Raw genomic sequence first — 18,978 nt, 5'->3', positions numbered from 1 at the left:
TGCTGCTTTTTTGTGTTTGGTGTTGTTGGACCTGCTTAGCTCACTTGTGCTGATGATCGCTTGTCTAGAGAGGTTGTTTCCACTGTCAGGAAACAGCCTGCTTAGTTACGTTTGGGATCATCTCGATGTGGCGGTTTGACAGTCTATCTAGAATCCCACCACATAGCTCTCTTTTGGTCGCACCGCTCTACATTCTAGCAGTGCTGCGGCCTTCTGCTTTCATTTTTTATAGCTTGCGGGCAATTGTCTCGCAATCTACACACCAGAACCCACATCCTAAAAATCTCAAAAAAGCATAATATGTACCTTCAAACCACTTTAAATTCTGAAACTCTTGTGCGAGTCTTGGAATAGCAAGACCAAATGTGTGAAAATGGGGACTTACAGATACTAAGATTGCTCTGTAACAGAATACTCCCTTTTGTTAGAGACAGGGTACTCTTGAAATTAGTATATTTAAACAGAAGGAATGTGGGGCAACATCCCACAATGGCAGTGCAGTGTGGCTTACCCTATGCAAAAAGGAAGTTTAAGAAGAACGTTTGCTATTCTCCTTTAGTTTTGTACTTTTTCTTTTTGTAATATTTGGTCTTGAAATTACAGGTCTCAGAATACCAGTGCAGTATTACCCAGTCTATGCACATTGCTCTTTCATGATCAGGTCTTTCTGATACATGATGCTCCACTGTAATGCCTCAGTCTGAACTTGGATATTCCTGTACATGAAAGTGACAGTGAGCCAATAACTGAACCATATTTATATTTACTGGAGGGCGCTGGTAAGACAAGTGAACAGCATTCAAATCCATACTTGCGATATGCCTCTTGGCAAACATACAGCTATATTAAAGATCTAGCTATGGCTATCTTTTAATCAAGTTTGTAAGTTTATTTATATTTTGGTGGGGAATATTACCCTTCTGATTCCCCAGGCTCTTCCCAAATATCTTGATATTATGAAAAATACAGCCCCTACTTGTCCAGAAATGTGATTTCATTACTTATCACAGCCACATCCCAGCACTAATAAGATGTATTCTGTTAGATATTATGCCACTTGTAATACTGATAATATTATTTACTTGGCTACTTGCAGGACTTGTCCTGCATTTTATGTGGGGAAGTCTACTCGCTGATTAAGGGACAGAATGGTGGAGCATAGATCAGGGATACGTAGAGGGATTTGTACAATTTTTTGTTTTAGAGTTTTGGATGTGGATTTTAGAAACCTAAAAGGTGGAGATTTAAATAATAAATTGGAGGTCAGGGAGCATGACTGGATTTTACGTTTAAATGCCGACCATGCCCCCGGCATAAATAAAATTGTTTCTTAAAAACCTATTTTAAAGTATAGGCAAATGTGCTTGAGATAATTGTTTTTTAAATAATTTTATTGACTGTGTGATGTCATGTGATTATTTTACTTTTGTATTTGAATGAGTTCTTAAGTTGATTCATTATACTGATGAAGGATTTTATCCAAAAGCTTTATCATTAAAGGGTTGATGTTGTGATTACACGTGTTCGTACTGTTGTTGCATTTTCAACATGTTATTACTTTACCACGTTCTACAGTTGCTTTGAGTGAATTTATGGTCATCCATCCTATTTTCCAGACTGCTTTTCAAGACAGCCAATGAGATGCTCTGTTTGACATGAAGTGGGAGTCTGTTCCAAAGATGTGGTAACTTCTAGGAAACAAATCTTTCCCTCCAGCACGTTTATTAATGTCACATAGCAGGTTAAGGTCTTTAGAGCGAGTAGCCCATGTCCCATTTTACTTTCGGATACGAAACATTTCCAGTAATTCAGGGTCAGAGATTACCTTATATGCAAGGCAGAGATTGCCTCTGAGTAGTCTGTATGAAACAGAATAAAGTGACAGTGATTTCAGATGATCCACATAGCACAGATGGTGAAGACCTTGAATTTTCCTTGTGAGGAACTTTTGTGGTTTCTCCAGTTCCTGCAGGTGCTTAGAAAGGCACATACCAAAAGGACCGCTGTACTCAATTGTTGGCCTGATGAGGGAAGAGTACAGGGAGACTACAACTTCTTTTTTTCTGGAGGCAATGCCCTTACTTATGAGACGAGCAATACAGAATGCCCTTCTTACCACTGTGGAGACATGGTGGTCAAAGGTAAGGCTGCTGTCAAACTGTGTGTCCAGGTCTCTCACCACTGAGTGTGTACTTAAGGTGTTGCTATTGATGTGGTAGTTATCAGGAACATTACTTATACCGAAAGGAATGATAATACATTTTTTGCATTGCGTTTAAGACCATGACTTTGGCACCAATCATTTGTTTGTGTAAGACCCTCTTGTAAGATATTGATATCATTTGGAGATTCTATGACTGCTCCCAGTTTGCAGTCATCATTAAACTTTGTCAGCCACAGACCTTTAGTTTTTGCTTGTACTTTGAAGAAATACATTCCAAACAGTAGAGGTCCCAGGACTAATCCATGTGGAACACCACTGGTTACAGGTCTGCTGTTGGAGGCGGATTCCCCTATTTTGACTACATGAGTTCTATCAGTGAGCCAGTTAGCAACCCATCTAATAATACACGGGTTGATGCCTAGTAGGGAGAGTTTGTCATTGATGCCTGAGTGTGTGTGTGTGTGTGTGTGTGTGGGGGGGGGGGGTGTAGTGTCAAATGCTTTGGCTAAGTCCAGGTAGGCTGTATGTACAGATTTTCCCTCGTCCAGGGCCTTGGTGACTGTCCCGAAGAAGTCCACCAAGTTTAACAGGCATGATCTCCCTTAGACAAATCCAGACTGAGTAGTGTCACGTATTTGGAGATTACCTATATCTTTGTTGATAAGATCCATGATAATTTGCTCCATGGCCTTGCAGATAAGGCTAGTCAGGCTAATAGGTCTATAGTTCCCGGAGTCAATGGAAACACCACCTTTGTGCAGGGGAATAACTTTGACTGTCTTCCATTCAACTGGTACAAAGCCGGTGCTTAGACTATGATTGAAAAGAGCACCCAATGGTATTGCTAATTCATGTCGAAGCCCATGTAGGATGTAGCCTAGGACGTTATCAGGTCCCATAGATGCTGTGTTTTTGGCTTTAGAAAGGGCATTTGTGACCTGTTCTTTAGAGATGCAAGGTAGGGGACAAATGGTAGGGATGTCATGGGATACATGTAGCAGCGATAGGAGAGTAAAGTTTTCACAGAACCTGTCGAACAACATGTTAGCTATGTCCACAGTCTCAGTATATGTGGTAGAATTAACTACCAGTTCTGCACAAATCTAGGCCTTTCCTTTTAGGTTATGGATGTAAATGTAGAATGCGTTGTGGCTGTCCTTTGTTGAGGAAGCTAATTTGGACTTGTAGATTGCTTTGGAGGACCTCACAAAAAAATCTTATTTAATTGTTTAAGCTGAGTAGGGAGTGGTTCCAGTTTAGGAGGGCTCACTCCCTCTTACTCTTAGACAGCAATTTCTTCTTCTTATTGTAAAGCCTTTTAATAGCAGTTGTCCATCAGGCAGGTTTGCTCTTCCTTGAGGAGGTTGTTTTGGTCCTATCAGATATGGCCGAGCCAATTCAGTTGTACAGGTGTTTGTATAAAGCATTAGTGTAGAGCTCAGCATAGTTGTCAGTTCCATCTGAGGGAGGTGGTGCAGTGAAGCTATTTATACCATCCCATAAGAGGTTATAACCTTCTTTGGAGACTTTTTTTAGTTTAGTTGCTGCTAGGTGGGGTTAGGTGTGATATTTACTTTGTATAAGATGATTTGTGGTCAGATCTTACCATGAAGGACATCACAGTGGAGGTGCTACAGTAGTCCCCCATATTGGTAAGCAGCAAATCTCTGATGCTGACACCCCTTGTGGGTATGTCATCCAGATGGTCCAGGGAATTAGAGTTAACGAAGTCCGGGAACATTTTGGCAAATGAGTTTGAGCATGAGTAATTTACCCAGTCAATGGCTGAGGAATTAAAGTCGCCCAAAATCATGGTGTTTGGATGTATCTTGATAGACTCAAGTAGATCTAAATAGGGAGAGTGAGTATCCTGATTCATGGAGGGGGTTCTGTAGCTGGCAATGGCTTGAATAGGTGTCCCACTGACAGTTAATTGCACCTGAAGCGTCTCCATGAGTCATATTGTTTAACCAATCTGGTGTGTATTTATATTTAATAAATATTGATACACCACCTCCTTTATTTTTCACACCATCAGTTTGAGGTCTGAACATATGGAAGGAGGTGACTGCACAAACATCTGTGTCTTCGAAGGTGAGGACACCTTTCAGAGAGTGCAGTTTTGTGTTAAGACTCCTAGCGTTTAGCCGCATGACCTTGAGGTTGTTTTTATATGAAGTTTTTACATTGGGAATTTTGTTCTTGAGACACTACATAGAAAAGGCACTATGGGGGTGGCAAGAGCCTTAGCCAGAAGCCGAAAACCCAGTTCTGACAGATGAAGACCATCTCTGGCATAGCACTGAGGTCTGTCGATCATGTCGTCCCAGGCTAACAGATAGTGGATCCTCTTAGAATGACAACAGAAGCTAAGCCAGTTATTGAAATCAATCATTTTCTGTTTGTATTGAAGCATCATCCTACATGAAGGTAAAATGCTGCTTAAGGATAGGGACATATCTGCGTGAGACACATAGTCTGAGAGCTCAGTTATGTTACTATTCATATAGTCCAAAGAGGTACATCTCAAGTCATTCACACCAACATGGACTATGATTGTGTCATAATAGTACCTGTTGTTGAGAGACCTGAGTTTATGTGTGATATGGCGTATCCTGGCACCTGACAGACAGTTGACCATGACCTTTTCCTTATCCAGCCTGGTGAAAGGGACATCAGTGTGTCTCACGATGGAATCACCTATGACCAATATGTTTGATTTTTGTGTTCTGCCTTAAGGGTTCGACTGGTGAGACACTGGTGTGTGAGCTATTCTGTGTAATGTGTTCTGCAGAGGAAGTATTATGTGTAGAGTGCTTGTGTTTGTGTTTTGGAGGTCTCTGGTGTTTAGGTAAGTTTCTGGTGAGGACCTCTGCATATGTAGGTATGTGTGATGTGGGTTTGGGTGTAGTAGGATGTGAGGTATGCAAGCTGGCAACCCGCTCACTGTCATATGTACTGAGTGATGTGTGACAGAGCATGAATTCAGGGTTCTTAATACAGCTCCATCTCTCACACATTGTGTTTTGGTGGACTAGGAGTACAGGGTTGTCGGTGAACATGAAACAGTTGCTACACTGCCTCTGGTTGCCCATGTCGACCAAGCTGCCAGGAGAAACTGTGGGAAATTGTTTGTCCATAGTGATAGGTAAATTTATATGATCAGGAAAAGAGGTCACACTTAGGAGTGGCTAGTGGGTGAGAGGTGTGTTGGTATCTCTGAGACTAGGCTTAGTGTTCCACCTGACATTAGAGCAGAGCAGTGAGAAACCTCTGGAGGACCACAAGCAAAGTGCTAAGGAAAAATTTAACAAACAAAACGTTTGCATCTGTAACCATGAACAGTAACCACCACTACGTGGTAATGCACAATGGAGTGCTACATGTAAACAAGTGCAAACGTGGGTTTACATAAAACAATGGCCTTTTTAACTCAAACTAGCCAATATGAATGCTCTCTCTCTGAGCTCTAGTCCAATCACCCTCGATTAGATGGGACCCAGACAGCACTCGCCTCACACAAGGGTGCAGAATGGCCTTCACCAACAAAGGTGGCTTGAAGTTGATTCTGAGAAGTTACAAAACAGACCCAGAAATAGCAAACTTGGAACTGGGCAGTGCTACACCTGAACTACTACAGTATACAATAAAATGTCACCAAGAAATAGTTCAAACAATTCAAACACAGTGGAATGTAAATACAAATTAAAACTGCAGTATTAGAGCAAAAACAGGTATTTATAGTTAGTTGGAAGCAGTGGATGCCTCAGATATTTCAGTATCTCAGTGAAGAGCTGGTTTTAGTGCTCAAGTAATACCAAACAGTCTAGATTCAGCAAGTTTGAATTTAGCCTCTGCTATAAAATGCAGAAGTACTAGAAATTTAAAGTGCATAAAATCACCATCACAACAGCAGAAGGCAATTTAAATAATGCAGCAATTCATCTACAATTCTCAGCATATAAGGGTGTAGGCCACAATCTGCCACCACAAGAGTCTAGACCACAAACCTTCCTAATGTAAAACAACTGGTTTTGGAGCACAAATGCTTAAGCCACAATAGCCCTACAACAAGCAATTTCCAGATTTGAAACACAAGTGCTTACACCAGAATAAATGCACTTAGAATAACAGGCCCAATAAGCCTACAACAGTAATTCCCAGCTTAGACGGGAGTAGGCAACACTTTCCCACCACAAGAGCCTAGACCACAACACTCCTAATGTAAAGTAACTGGTTTGGAGCCCAGCTGTTATACCTCATGTTTGTAAGGTAAATACCTTAACCATTATGCCAACCTCCCCCACAAACTTAAACCAGAACTAAGACACTTACAGAAAAACAAACACAAAGTGCTTTCAACCAGCAATTTCCAGCTTAGAAGGGTACAGGCTATACTCTCCTGCCACAAGAGTCCAGACCACAACCCTTCCAATGTAAAGCAACTGGTTTGTAGCCCAAGTGCTAAAACCAGAACTAAGACGCTTACAGAACAGACACAATGAGCCTTCAACCAGCAATCCCCAGCTTAGAAGGGTGTAGGCTATACTCTCCTCCCACAAGAGTCTACACCACAAATCTTCCTAATGTAAAATAACTGGTTTGGAACCCAAGTGCTTAAAACAAAACAAACTTACACAACAAGCACAACAGACAGTCACCCAGCAATTCCCAGCTCAGAAGGACAGAGACTACTCTCTCCTCCCACAAGAGTGCCAACCACACACCTTTTTAATGTAAAATAACTGACCTGAAGCCAAGTCCTTTAACCAAAACTAAGGCACTTAAAGTAAAAATTACAATTTAATCAGGCTACTAACAAGCAGTAATAAATGCAGCAGAATAAATGCAATTGAACACTATAACAACAAACAGTAAAGGCAAAATAAAGTAATAAAGTAGGAAGAGACACAAAACAGTAAAGGCAGCCGAAGAAAGCGTTTTTTTAGTTAAATAGGAAGGGAGGAAAAAGAAGATAATTCAAGCTTAAGAAACTAATGGGGTGGGCCTTCCCAAATGATCTCACTGTACACAATAGAATGAGCTGATGCAATGGGACTGGGAGAAGTGTCCAATATCAGATTTACAGTAGAGGTGGGCAACTCAGAAGTCACCATGTTTTAAGAACACAACAACAATTGGGTAGGAGAAAAAAAAGAAGACAAACAGAACACAAGTAAAGAAACCTTGGAACTTCAGCCTGACATATAGGTTCATAGGTTTATACTAGGCTATCTTCCCTAAGGCATTTATAAGCCTAGCCCAAATTTTTGTGGCTTACGCCACCCCTTATATGAAAAAATACTGTGCCCATTAGTTTGTTGTGCCTTTGTCCAGCAGTGACACAGAGATGATTCCCGGGGTAAACCTACGATCTCCCATCCACAGGTCAAGATTTCTCTTGAACAGAGCCAGCGAGGTGCTCTGCCTCACATGGACCGGGATTTTATTCCACAGCATAGGGAGTCTCTGAGTGATAAATCTATCCCTCCAGCACGTCCTATTTATGTCCGTGCTAAGGTTTAAGTCGCTTGCTCTAGTGGTTTTGGTGGATTTGGATTTTTTGAGGTGGAGCATGTCCATTAATTCCGGGTTCACAAAATGTTCACAATATGTTCATAAAATACAAAAAACACCGCTATTGTGGAATTATGTTAACAACTACAACCTAAGAGCAGCACAGGATTGTTAAATATCACTGAAACTGTTAGAGCAAAAAAAAAATAAATAAATAAATGAATATATATATATATATATATATATATATATATATATATATATATATATATACACACACACACACACACACACACACACACACACACACACACACACACACTTATTATCAGCGTTGTATTTCCAAATGCGTTTAGAAGCAGGAATTCTTGTAGCCAGCCACAGGTGACAGCACAACAGAGCAGAAACTTACAAAATTAATTCCTTTATACTACCAAGATGAAAGGCTTTTCTAAAGTTAAACCCTCAGTGCTGTCAGAGAGAAACACAAGGAGCTATTGACCAATATTTCACATTTAAATAATGTTGCAGATTTTAATGATAAGATGGAAAAAGATGGTTAATGTCCTAAGCACTGCAGTGTGCACTAAACACTTACATATGGGGGGGGGGGGGTAAACTAAGTTTCAGCTGTCTAAGTGGAAAGCTACTAAAAGAGAAATATAGACTGAAAAGGGGTGGGGACTTTGTATTCTGGTTCTATGGAATACAGAGGGATGGCCAATACATTTAAATCATTGAAGGAGAGTGATTTCACAAAATGATAATTCTGTGCTTACTCACAACGTCCAATGAAAGGGGAAAGGGAAGGAGACATGTGGTCAATTTAATGTAAGGGGAAGGTACCTAGAAAGATGGTTGAATTTAAGAACACAACAGCACCAGGGTGGGAAGGTAGGAAAAATTTGTGTGCGACTCACACGAGACACAACTGTGGACTCTTTTTTTCCTGATTTTAATATCCAATTAAAAGCAAAATACAAGTAAAACACAGTGTAAAGAAAACAAATCACAACATACAAAATAGAAGAAGGTAATAAAGTATTACAAAATACAAGAAAGCAAAAGCATACTATCGTATCCCTCACGAGTCTGGTAACTGATAGCCCTAAAAGCCAGCGTTGAAGCAGTATAAACTTTTTGCCCAGTCATTACATGGTCCTACGATCCTTCTGTGAAGGATGCAGTTTAGTAATAGGCAACAGCTTATAGGGTTTATCAAAAGAGACAGACACGACAGAAGGATCATTTACACAAAAATTTTAAATCATCAGGCACTTTGTAAAATCTTTCAGTTTTCTTGAGTGCTGGAGCCTAAGAACTAGGGGCAACAGAGGCTGCTGAAAAGATATCCAGGATGGCAGCCAGGAAACAGCAGAGGGTCTGAGAAGCTCCATTTGGAGGAATTCATAATACCTCTTCTGAATATCAGAAACCTGATAACAATCTCATTTGAAAAAATTCCATCATACGTGAAAAAGTGTTTGGACTGATACTCTTCCTCAGACCCACAGTCCAAATGAGAAGGAAGCTGACAAAAGTATGCCAATGACTCTTCCACACAATCCAGATCCCCATCAGAAGACTCTTGTTTCCTAGACCTCTTAAGAGTAGTAGAGGACAGCGGAGGGACAGGCACGGAGACTCCTTAAGGAGGATTTAAAACCATTAAAGCATTGAACAACCCTTGAGTAAAATCCTGCCACTCATGTTGTGGATCTTTAACAGCAGGGGAAATATGCTTTTTTTTTTTTTTTCCTTATTTTGTTGGACATCTGTATAAAAAACCCTAGGAGAGTTAGATCCCTGCTGACACCCTACCAATGCTGCAAGAATCTCCTCCCAAACTAAAATCTGTGGAATCTCTCTGGCTCCCTCAGATATAATCAGCCAAGGTTCCCCGTCAACGTCTGGAGCAGATGTTTGAAAAGCCTCCAAGAACACACAAGAAGTCAGATCATGCCTGTCTCCGATAGGGTTGTGGCAGAGGCATCTGAGGCAACAACTGGAAGATCCTCCAGGCTTTCACCAACCTCAAGAGATATGTCCAAGGGAGGCTGGACAGGAGCCGAATATGACCAGAGTTTTTTGGCCGTTTTCTGGTCTGGCAGCCAACCCTCAGGAAAGGAAGACTCCACTACAGCACCTTGCGGCAACAACTTTATTTATTTCACATTAGTCTATCTGGATGCATGTCCTTTTTCAGCGGAGTCCCGGGGAGAAAAGCTCCATAACTGACAATAATAAAAACATCCATAATAAAAAAATACATAATCATAGGGATTGGTAGTACAGTAGAGGTAATTTACAACATATTACAGTACTAATAAACCAGAGGATGGAACAAGTAAGACAAGTTAACTGCAGTCAGTCACAAATGAAACATTTGCAATACCTTTGATTACTAACTACAGATGTTATTACCATTCTAGTATGCAGACAACATCTTACTTGAAAGTTTAAGATTCATGCTACATTAAGTAGTTTTGAGAATATAAGGAGTTTTCAGTAAGGAGGTAACATTGCAAGGAGATCAATAAATCAGGGAGACTAGTGAGTGTAGTTTGTATTATCCAGGTGAGGTACAGATACAGAGCCATCATTTAGTAAGGTGATTTTTCAATACTTTTTTAAAGAGGGGCAAGGATGTAGTGGAGGATATTTCAGAGGGTAAAGTATTCCAGATTTTAGGGATAAAATTTGAAAGAAAAGATTCACCCGCCTTGTTGTTGGCTTTAGCTCTGTCAAGCAAGAATTTTTGAGTAGACCATAGGGTTCTAGTACTAGAGTGTGGTTGTAACGGGTTTTGTAGTGAGGGAATGTTATCAGGATTGTATAGTAGTTTATGGGCCAATGTAAGTTGGTTCTAGAGGGAATTCTAACCAAGCTAGCTGTTTCAGAACCTCATGATGGTGTGTTCTGTTAGGAAAATTAGTTGCAAACTTAGCTATTTTATTATAACATGATTCCACTTTTGCTGAGTCAGATTTTATGAGGTTAATGAAAAATAGGAGAGGGATAGAGAAGTGTGGACAGGAGGTGAATTTGGGCTACAGTGGACTTTGTATAATTTGTAAGAAAAGTGCTTATTGCGGTACAGAATGCCTAGTTTTTTATGCACCTTTTTAACAGGCTGAGATATGGATATCAAACTTAAGGTTATTGCCAATTTCAACACCCAGGAGCTTTGTTTGGACTGCTGTTGAGATAACAGTTTTGTTTAGTGATGATAATGTGAATGAGGGAGGGGGAACAGTGGGTTTTGTTGGGTGGAATAGCATAAATTTAGTTTTGTTTAGATTAAGGATCAGCTGAGAGTTTGTGATCCAGGTTTCTACGGCTGAAAAGGCATCTTGGGTCTGAGCTTGTAATAGATGGAATTTGCACAAATTAGTATGGAATCACTGGCATTCTGGATGATGGAGGCCTGTTAGGTTGCAGTATGGAAATCATTGGTGAAGAGAGAGAACAGGAGGGGTCCAAGTATGGATCTTTGAGGAAACCCTAGGTTGACAGGCAGAAGGGGAGGGAGTTCATGCTGCCAGAGGACAGCTTGTTTACGTTCTTGTAGGTAACTCTGGAACCATGTGAGACTGGACTGAATTTGTTTAGTATGTGGCACCACATCGAATCCTTTAGAATGGTCTAGGAATATTGCTGAAATGTACTTGTCATTGTTTCTATGGAAGTTCACAAGTGCTGGATAATAGTTTGTGATTGACGAGGAAGGACTGGAGTTGTTTGTGGATGCACCTTTCTAAAATTTTTGACAGTGAGAATTGTATGGTAATAGGGAGATAGTTGGTCAGTTCTGTAAAATTGCCACCTTTGTGGAGTGGAATAACGTGGGTAATTTTCCAGATATCTGGGAGTATGTTTTCAGCTAGTGACCTGTTAATGAGGATGGATATAGAATAGGCTATGGCTTCTGCGGCTATGCAAACAAAATCAACTGGGAGTTTGTCTGCAGCTAGTGTAGTGGGTTTGAATTTACAGAGTAGTCTTATATCATGGCAGTGGGGAAAGGTTTGAAGGAGAAGGGGTTGCGACTATACTTTCACACTTGGCAGAGGGTGATGGAAGCAGATGAATGATTATTTTGTTTAGCCAAGGTTAGTATGGATTCAGTAAAGAATTTATTGAACTTGGTAGCAATATTTTCAGAGGTGCTGGATGTCTTAGGGGAGAGCTTGTTTGCTGTACTGGGTGTGAGTATAATCTTAATAGCTGTACTTCCTGACTCTCATTCATTTCTTGTTCCAAACTAAAACTGGAGGTACCTAACAAACAGATAGGTAACAGAGGGGTTACCCTATATCTTTAGTCAATGATTTGAGCAATGAAGTTATTAATAAGAGAGCCATGGGTCATTTCAACCCCATTCTTAATGAAAAGTCTACTAATTTGACTGGGGTTGAGTCTAACAATATTGCACCTATCTGTTTGTTAGGTACCTCCAATTTTAGTATGGAACAAGAAATGAATGAGAGTCAGGAAGTAGTAACTACTACTAATATGAATCATTTGAATGCCTTTATTACTACATTTAATACGGAAAGTTATCGCATAAGGAGTATTTTATTTAAAAAATGGGAGACTCTAATGAGAGAAAATGATATAAGGGAACGTGTAGGTAATTTGCTTAAGTTTGTTTATAAAAAGGGACTGAATTTTAAAACTGCTTTTGAACGAACAGTGAAAACTCAAATAGCAGGAAGAATGATTAAATGTGGGGCATGTGTTTACTGCCATTATATATTGGAAGTCAGTCAGATTAATGTTAACAAATGTAGGGTCTGTATTTGTGGTAGACTGAATTGTAATTCATCTAAAATTGTGTATTGTGTTATTTGCTCACTAAGCCCATGTTTTTACGTGGGCAAAACTGAGCATGAGTTAAAGAACAGAACGGGCGAGCATTTGAGTGGTATCCGGTCAAGGAAAGAAACTAATGCACTGGCAAAAAGTATTTTTAATAATCCAGGTCATGAAGTTAAAGTTTATTGTGTTGGAAATCTTGAAGCCATCAGAACAGGGAGGGGATTGGCCCCTACTTCTTGAAAAAGCTGAGCTTGTATGGCAACTTCATCTTAACGCCCGGTTTTTGCCAGGCTTAAACGAGGCTGAATGTATTAAATGCTTATTGAAGTTAAGGGCATTAAACAGATGAAAAGAAGTTTTTTAGGTTTAAGATAACTTATTTATGTTTATTTTTATTTATTAGGATTACTTGTATGAATCATAAGGATTTTATTAGTCCGGGGGGGTGCCTATTGTCAGACGTAATCATTGGTTCCTATGTGGGTGTGTTTTAGATTTGCATTTTGATTGGATAAAGCTTATTTAACAACAGTTGCTGCAAAATGGTGGTTTTATGTGATGAAGTTCCTGTATGACTTTAAAGTCAGAACAAAAGCGTTTATGTTTTGGACTGTTTTTTGCTGTTTCTTTTAAACTGGGTGTACCTTGTGCTGGTTAACAGCATTTTAACATTAAAAGTGTTGGTGTTCGTACTAAGCCATTCTTGCCATGCTGTTTTTGGATTACAGTGCTGTTTTTTTGTCTTATCTTCATTTTGGAGTTTTTCTGGCTGAATGGAGTCTTCGAAACAACGGACAATGCAGGCTCTGGAGGAGTCTGTAGGTGACTTGGCTGTTTTAATTCAACAGCTGAATAAAAGAATTGAGCGGATTGAGCAAATTTCCTTATTGCAGCTTACCACCCACAGTCCTTCGTATACCCCCACCGGATATGACTTCTGCTAGTGCTTCTGAAATGGTGAATCAACCAACTGGGAGCCTTATTCATGCCTCATCTCACAGAACAATTCTAACACCAAGTGAACGACCTGCTCAAACCAGTAATGGCAGCACTAATACAGCTGCTTGGACAAATGAGTTCCCTTCTTTAAATGACTGGATAAACGCTAATGCTCTCGTTTGAAAAATAGTACAAATAGACTTAATGATAGACTCAGTGACAAGGTAGTCAAACTTGACCGTAATTTGTTAAAAATTAAGAAAATTCAGATGGACACTGAATATTTTAAGGAATGTTTAAGAATGAAGATTGTGCCTAAAAGTTTACCACTTGGGCGTTTTCACACAGGGCTGGTTCCTAATTCTGGTTACCACAAGGAGCTTTTACAATTATTTGACAGGCATAGTTTTGAGTATATGGAACTGGTGATTAAACACAATAATGAAACTGTTGAGATGTTTACTAGAGACACTTTATTTTAGAGCAAGCTTTAATGCAGAATGTGTCTTTTGCTGAAAATAAATTTGAATATTCACGCATGCTGCATTCAATTGAACAAATGCTGGGTATAAAAACACGGAAAACAAAGAAGTTGTCTAGGAACATTGATGAATACAAGAATAATACTGCCTGTCCCCCACCCCTGTATTCACAAGTATGGAATAGGAGAACAATTCATTTTGCAATAGTGTAGAAAACGTGGACATGACTATTACAGGGGAGGACGACTGGAAGAATGATTTTTTTACACCACAGCGATTTCTCTCCCAAGACAATCAGAACGGTTGAGGAATCAACAAGCAGCGAATACAAATTGGGGAGGTCTGTGGCATCCAGGAAACTATCAACAATCGAGGGGATCAACCAGCCAATACAGGGGGAACAGCAGAGGCTTTCAGAGGGGGAGGAAATGAGTCTTTCACCACCATTTTATGGACAAATAAATGACCATTTCCCATGTTCTTTGTCAGCATTGACCATTGTAAAAAACAATTTGAGAGACTTTAAAGTGTACAAGTTTTCTTCTGTGACAATTAATAAAAGCATGTGCGATTTACTATCAAAGGGGATGACCTTTCTTCCTAGCAAGAAAACTAATATGGTGCAAGTTTTGATTGCTCTTAACCCTTATGTTCGGAAATTAAATCTAAACTTAATGTACTAAAGTGACATTACATTGACCAACCCCACTTAGAGTATCCAATATTTTTAACCCCCCCCCCCCCCCATCCATCTCGAAATTTTTGAGCATATGTCTGAACTGGACATTAGGTCCATGTGTATAAAATTAATAATAACAAAAATAAAAATAATCTAACTGCTGGTTAACAGAGTTTTAATATTAAAAATGTTGGTGTTCATGCGAAGTCATTCTTGCTGTGTTGTTTTTTGAATTATAGTGCTGTTTTTCTGCCTTTTTTCTAGATAAATAGAAAAGGAGGAGAGATGACTATGTAGGGTAGGCAGCCGAATCAGATCAGTTTTTTTTTTTGGCCTTTTTCTTGGCTGGCAGCCGATCCTCAGAACAGGAAGACTCCACTATAGCACCTTGCAACAGCAACTTTAGACACTGGTTTTCTAGATAAATAGAAAAAGAGCACAGATGACTACATAGGGTCTTAGGGACAAACACCTGACAAATGGAACACTGTGTATGGTCGTGAGAAGTACCCAAACAGAAGAGACATTGTTCGTGACAATGTTTATGGGGAATCTGCCTCCCACACTGATACTCTCCCTTTCTGCCTGACATGTAAACACACAACAACAAAAATAAAAGAGATGATAAGAAAGAACCCCAAAGGGGCACTTATCTGAAAATGGTTCAGTAACCAGCACAAAAGAAGAGCATTCAGACCAACATTCAATGATGGCAGTTGGACTGGTGGCAAAGAAGTTCTGAGGTGTGTACGTCCGTATGTCACCTTTATTCCCTATGCCTTGCGCTGGGAGCACACATGTGATGTACAATGCCTATAAACTCTAAAGGCTTTGGTATACTGGCCATATGTTGGGCTATCCTTGGCAGGAGATCCCTTACGTAAGGAATAATGCAACAGTGATACGGAAGGACATCAATAAATTACCACATTAATCATTCTGTAACTGTTTTGGCAATTGTATATTGCACCGTACAGACATATCTCCTTTAAATATATGAGTTTTAATAATTTGAGTTACTCCTGCAATAGCAGTCCCCAACACATCACCTCATACGTGGAGTCATGGCTAAATAATGGATGCAGCCAAACTAAACAATGAGTAGGAGGGCATTTGAAGGAAACATACCCATGGCCATAACCCCACTTCCCATACAAAGGATATTACAGAAAACAAAATTCTTGGTCTTGTCAAACAAAATATATCTGCAACAACAAATCATGCAAAATACCAAAATCACAGACATGCAATAGTCATGCTTACTAAATGGAAGAGTGTAAAAAGAAGTTAAGTTGTAGACATGCAGTCAGGTTTTAACATCACAGTGGCTGTTGGGCCCAGTATCAATTACTCATAGCATTAATCCAGTGCACACTGCAATACATCATCATTTAACATCTGTTGTAGACCTCAGACTATCATGAGCTATGTCCTCTCTTTGGCAGTTCTCTTTCAACTAAAAATAAGTAAATCAGGCAAGAGGGTGCTGCATAGCAGTCATCTCTAATTTCACGTCAGGCTTATTTGAAATGTTGCTATAACTCTCAATGTCTCTGTAATGATGAAAGCCTTGCCTGGAACACTTGCTTTAACTGGATACAGTATTGCAACCAGCACAGTAGCCTTCAGAGTCGATGTTTACTTGCATTGAGCAGATGTAGCTCAAAAGTGTAAGTGCTACTTGAAAATTCCTTACCTGAATTACACATTTGTGTGTGTGTGTGTGTGTGTGTCTTTGTTTCACTTGGGTATTTTACTGCATACAGGAATTTAAAAAAAAAGTTTATGAATATCCCCCAGAACATTCATTGGATCTGACACCTGCTACAATTCACATATGCCTTCCTCCCTAACTTCCCTGATACTTTCCTGATGTAGTTGGGAAGAACGGGTACCCTGGACACAGTTTTAATTTCAGTAAAGTAGTTCCAGTCTGGCACAAAGGACAATATGGATTCCTCCACATGAAGTAGCAAAGCATGTGAACCCATTCTGCCTTCCAAGTGGTTGCCACTTATTCTTCCAGATGGTGTTGCCATAAAAATTATGCAGCAGCTAAGCAGTAGAGTATCTTTGCAGTAATCTGCATAATATAGTGTGCTAGGGATTTTGTGGAATGTTTGCATAGTTTTAAATTCCTGTTTAGACAGAAAGAATACCGCACTTTTTTGTTTAAGTCAGAGGTGACTGATAATCATGTGTAACAATCAATCTCCAAGTATTTGCTACTGAGTTCATTGGAAGGGGTGGTAACACCATCTAACTCCCCCTCTACCATAAATATTTTGCCCATCTAGTATCCATATATATGGCCGAGACTACATAACATTTTTTCAAGTAACAGAGCATGAGCAGTAAAGTTACTATACAATTCTGTAAGGATTATTTTTTGTGATTTGTTATTTCATGTTTTGTGACTTGTTACACTACTTAACTCTACAAAATACAAACTGACTTGTTATAATATTTACATTTGAAATAGACATTAATATTTTTATTTGTGGCTTTAAATTTCTAATAGACATTAATATAATTTTTGTGGAGCTTTACTTTCTGATGAAAAGGGACACTTGCCCAGTTGGACTATCCTGGTGAAAAATACAAAAATAAAATACAGAAAGAAAGACATTTACTCATGTGGCACTTTCTCTTTTTTAACTATGCTACTGCAATGCTCATCAATTAAACATGGCTGTGATATTTAAAAAAATAGATAAAGTCTCCTTAATGTTTCTTAATGTGCAGTAAAAGCTTGCTTGTCTATGTGATACCTCTAGTATATGAGCAGAATATCTTTGCTGTTATATCTACAACAATTTGGTCTGACCAGCCTCTCAGAGTATAAAATGCACTGATTTTCTATCACCGCCTCCTCATACACAGCATCATCTCTACATCCCAACCTTTCAGAGTATATGCACTGGATTCCTGCCCATAGCAAATACATTTGCTACAGCCCATCACTTTGGAAGCAGAACCACGCACGTACTAAATCTTATCACTCTTTTTGGCCTGTAATACTAATTACTGTTCATCTGGGCTCCACCACTGTACATTAAGCCAGGAGACTACTCATATTTCTTACCCACGTACCACAAAGAACAGATTAGTGCTCCTGAGTTTCTCCCTTTCTCCCACCTGCCCCTCTGTTGCCTGGGGAGCTATTCAAACAGTAATCAAAAGGAAGGAAGGAATCAACATCCGGCCTACTTGCTAGCAGGTGTGCAAACACTATGAATTTTACTTAGATGAGTCTAACACTTACTATAATGTCAAACTCTAATAAAGAAAGATATGGAACTTCATAATGAGTAAAGAGCTACATGGCTGCTAAGAGTTCATCTTTCCTTACTGGATTAGGCTTATACTTCCACTTCTTTCATTTGGTGGTAGACCTCATCATTCATTCACACTACTGACCTCCTACATTTACTGAACTTATAATTAAATTGATCCCTGTAGAGTTTTAAGAACTTTAGCAATTTTGCAAACATTACATATACAGATATTCTTGAGTAACAGAAAGAATTTGAATACTATTATAACCACTAACCTAATGGTGGGTGAATATATTATAATACAGCAATAGTACCAATCTTCCAGTCTTCCTGGCCCTTGTGGTCCTAAAATTGGTCCTCCAGTTTCATATATCTAGCGTAAAATAGAGAATAACTACAAGGTTTATGGCAGTGAATAAATATATTTTAATCTAAGTTCTACCTACCCAAGCCGCCGAAAGCGGTTTGACTGATATGGTGTAAAGTACTCTGGCAGACTGCTGCTGACAAAGAATTCAATTTTACTTGATATCATGTACTGATGTGCAAGCAGCTGCAGTTTACGAATCCTACATGGTTCCACCATCTGGAAGACAATCTCTTGAGGGTATGAACAGAACCTACAGACAGACAGTACAGTTCGGTTAAGACACAAATGTTTACACTCCAATTTCATTAAGTAAAATATAAAAAATATGTAAACAGAATACAGGTACTTTTCAGTAATACAGGTTTCAGAACATTCTGATAACAACTGAATTAATAAATACAATCTAAACATAAGTCAACAATAACCAATAAATTCAAACTGAGCAAGTGATATGAGAATGTCTACTCTCCACAATATTACTTTTGCTAAGACAATTGTTCTTAAAATAATGTTAGCCTAAATGAAAATACAAGAACAGTTTATGATAAACTGAATTTTCTACATGAACCTTACTCAGTACAGTTACATGAATGCTATTTAAAAAAGATATCCTTCCATAAGGTTCACATACTCTGATGAACATGAGCCAAAACAAATTTTTAAGGAAGTGTCAATATCTATCTTACCCACCAGTATAAAATGCATATAATGAAATGGTTCTACTTCAG

The 18,978-nt window shown here is 39.2% G+C and overlaps 1 protein-coding gene across 1 annotated transcript in view; it reads right to left on the bottom strand.

Annotated features, from left to right (window-relative positions):
• The window catches only part of CEP104 (centrosomal protein 104), a 2,320,447-nt gene that overhangs the window by 2,140,129 nt on the left and 161,340 nt on the right, over positions 1-18,978 (bottom strand). Inside the window, 1 exon segment of the mRNA XM_044062948.1 lies at positions 18,327-18,500. Within this exon segment, the coding sequence (XP_043918883.1) occupies positions 18,327-18,500 (174 nt within the window).

The sequence above is a fragment of the Protopterus annectens genome, chromosome 2.part1 (genome assembly GCF_019279795.1).
Source record: "Protopterus annectens isolate FY-2018-M chromosome 2.part1, PAN1.0, whole genome shotgun sequence".
In the NCBI taxonomy this organism is placed as follows: Eukaryota; Metazoa; Chordata; order Ceratodontiformes; family Protopteridae; genus Protopterus; species Protopterus annectens.
This window is presented reverse-complemented; position numbering and strand designations above follow the sequence as displayed.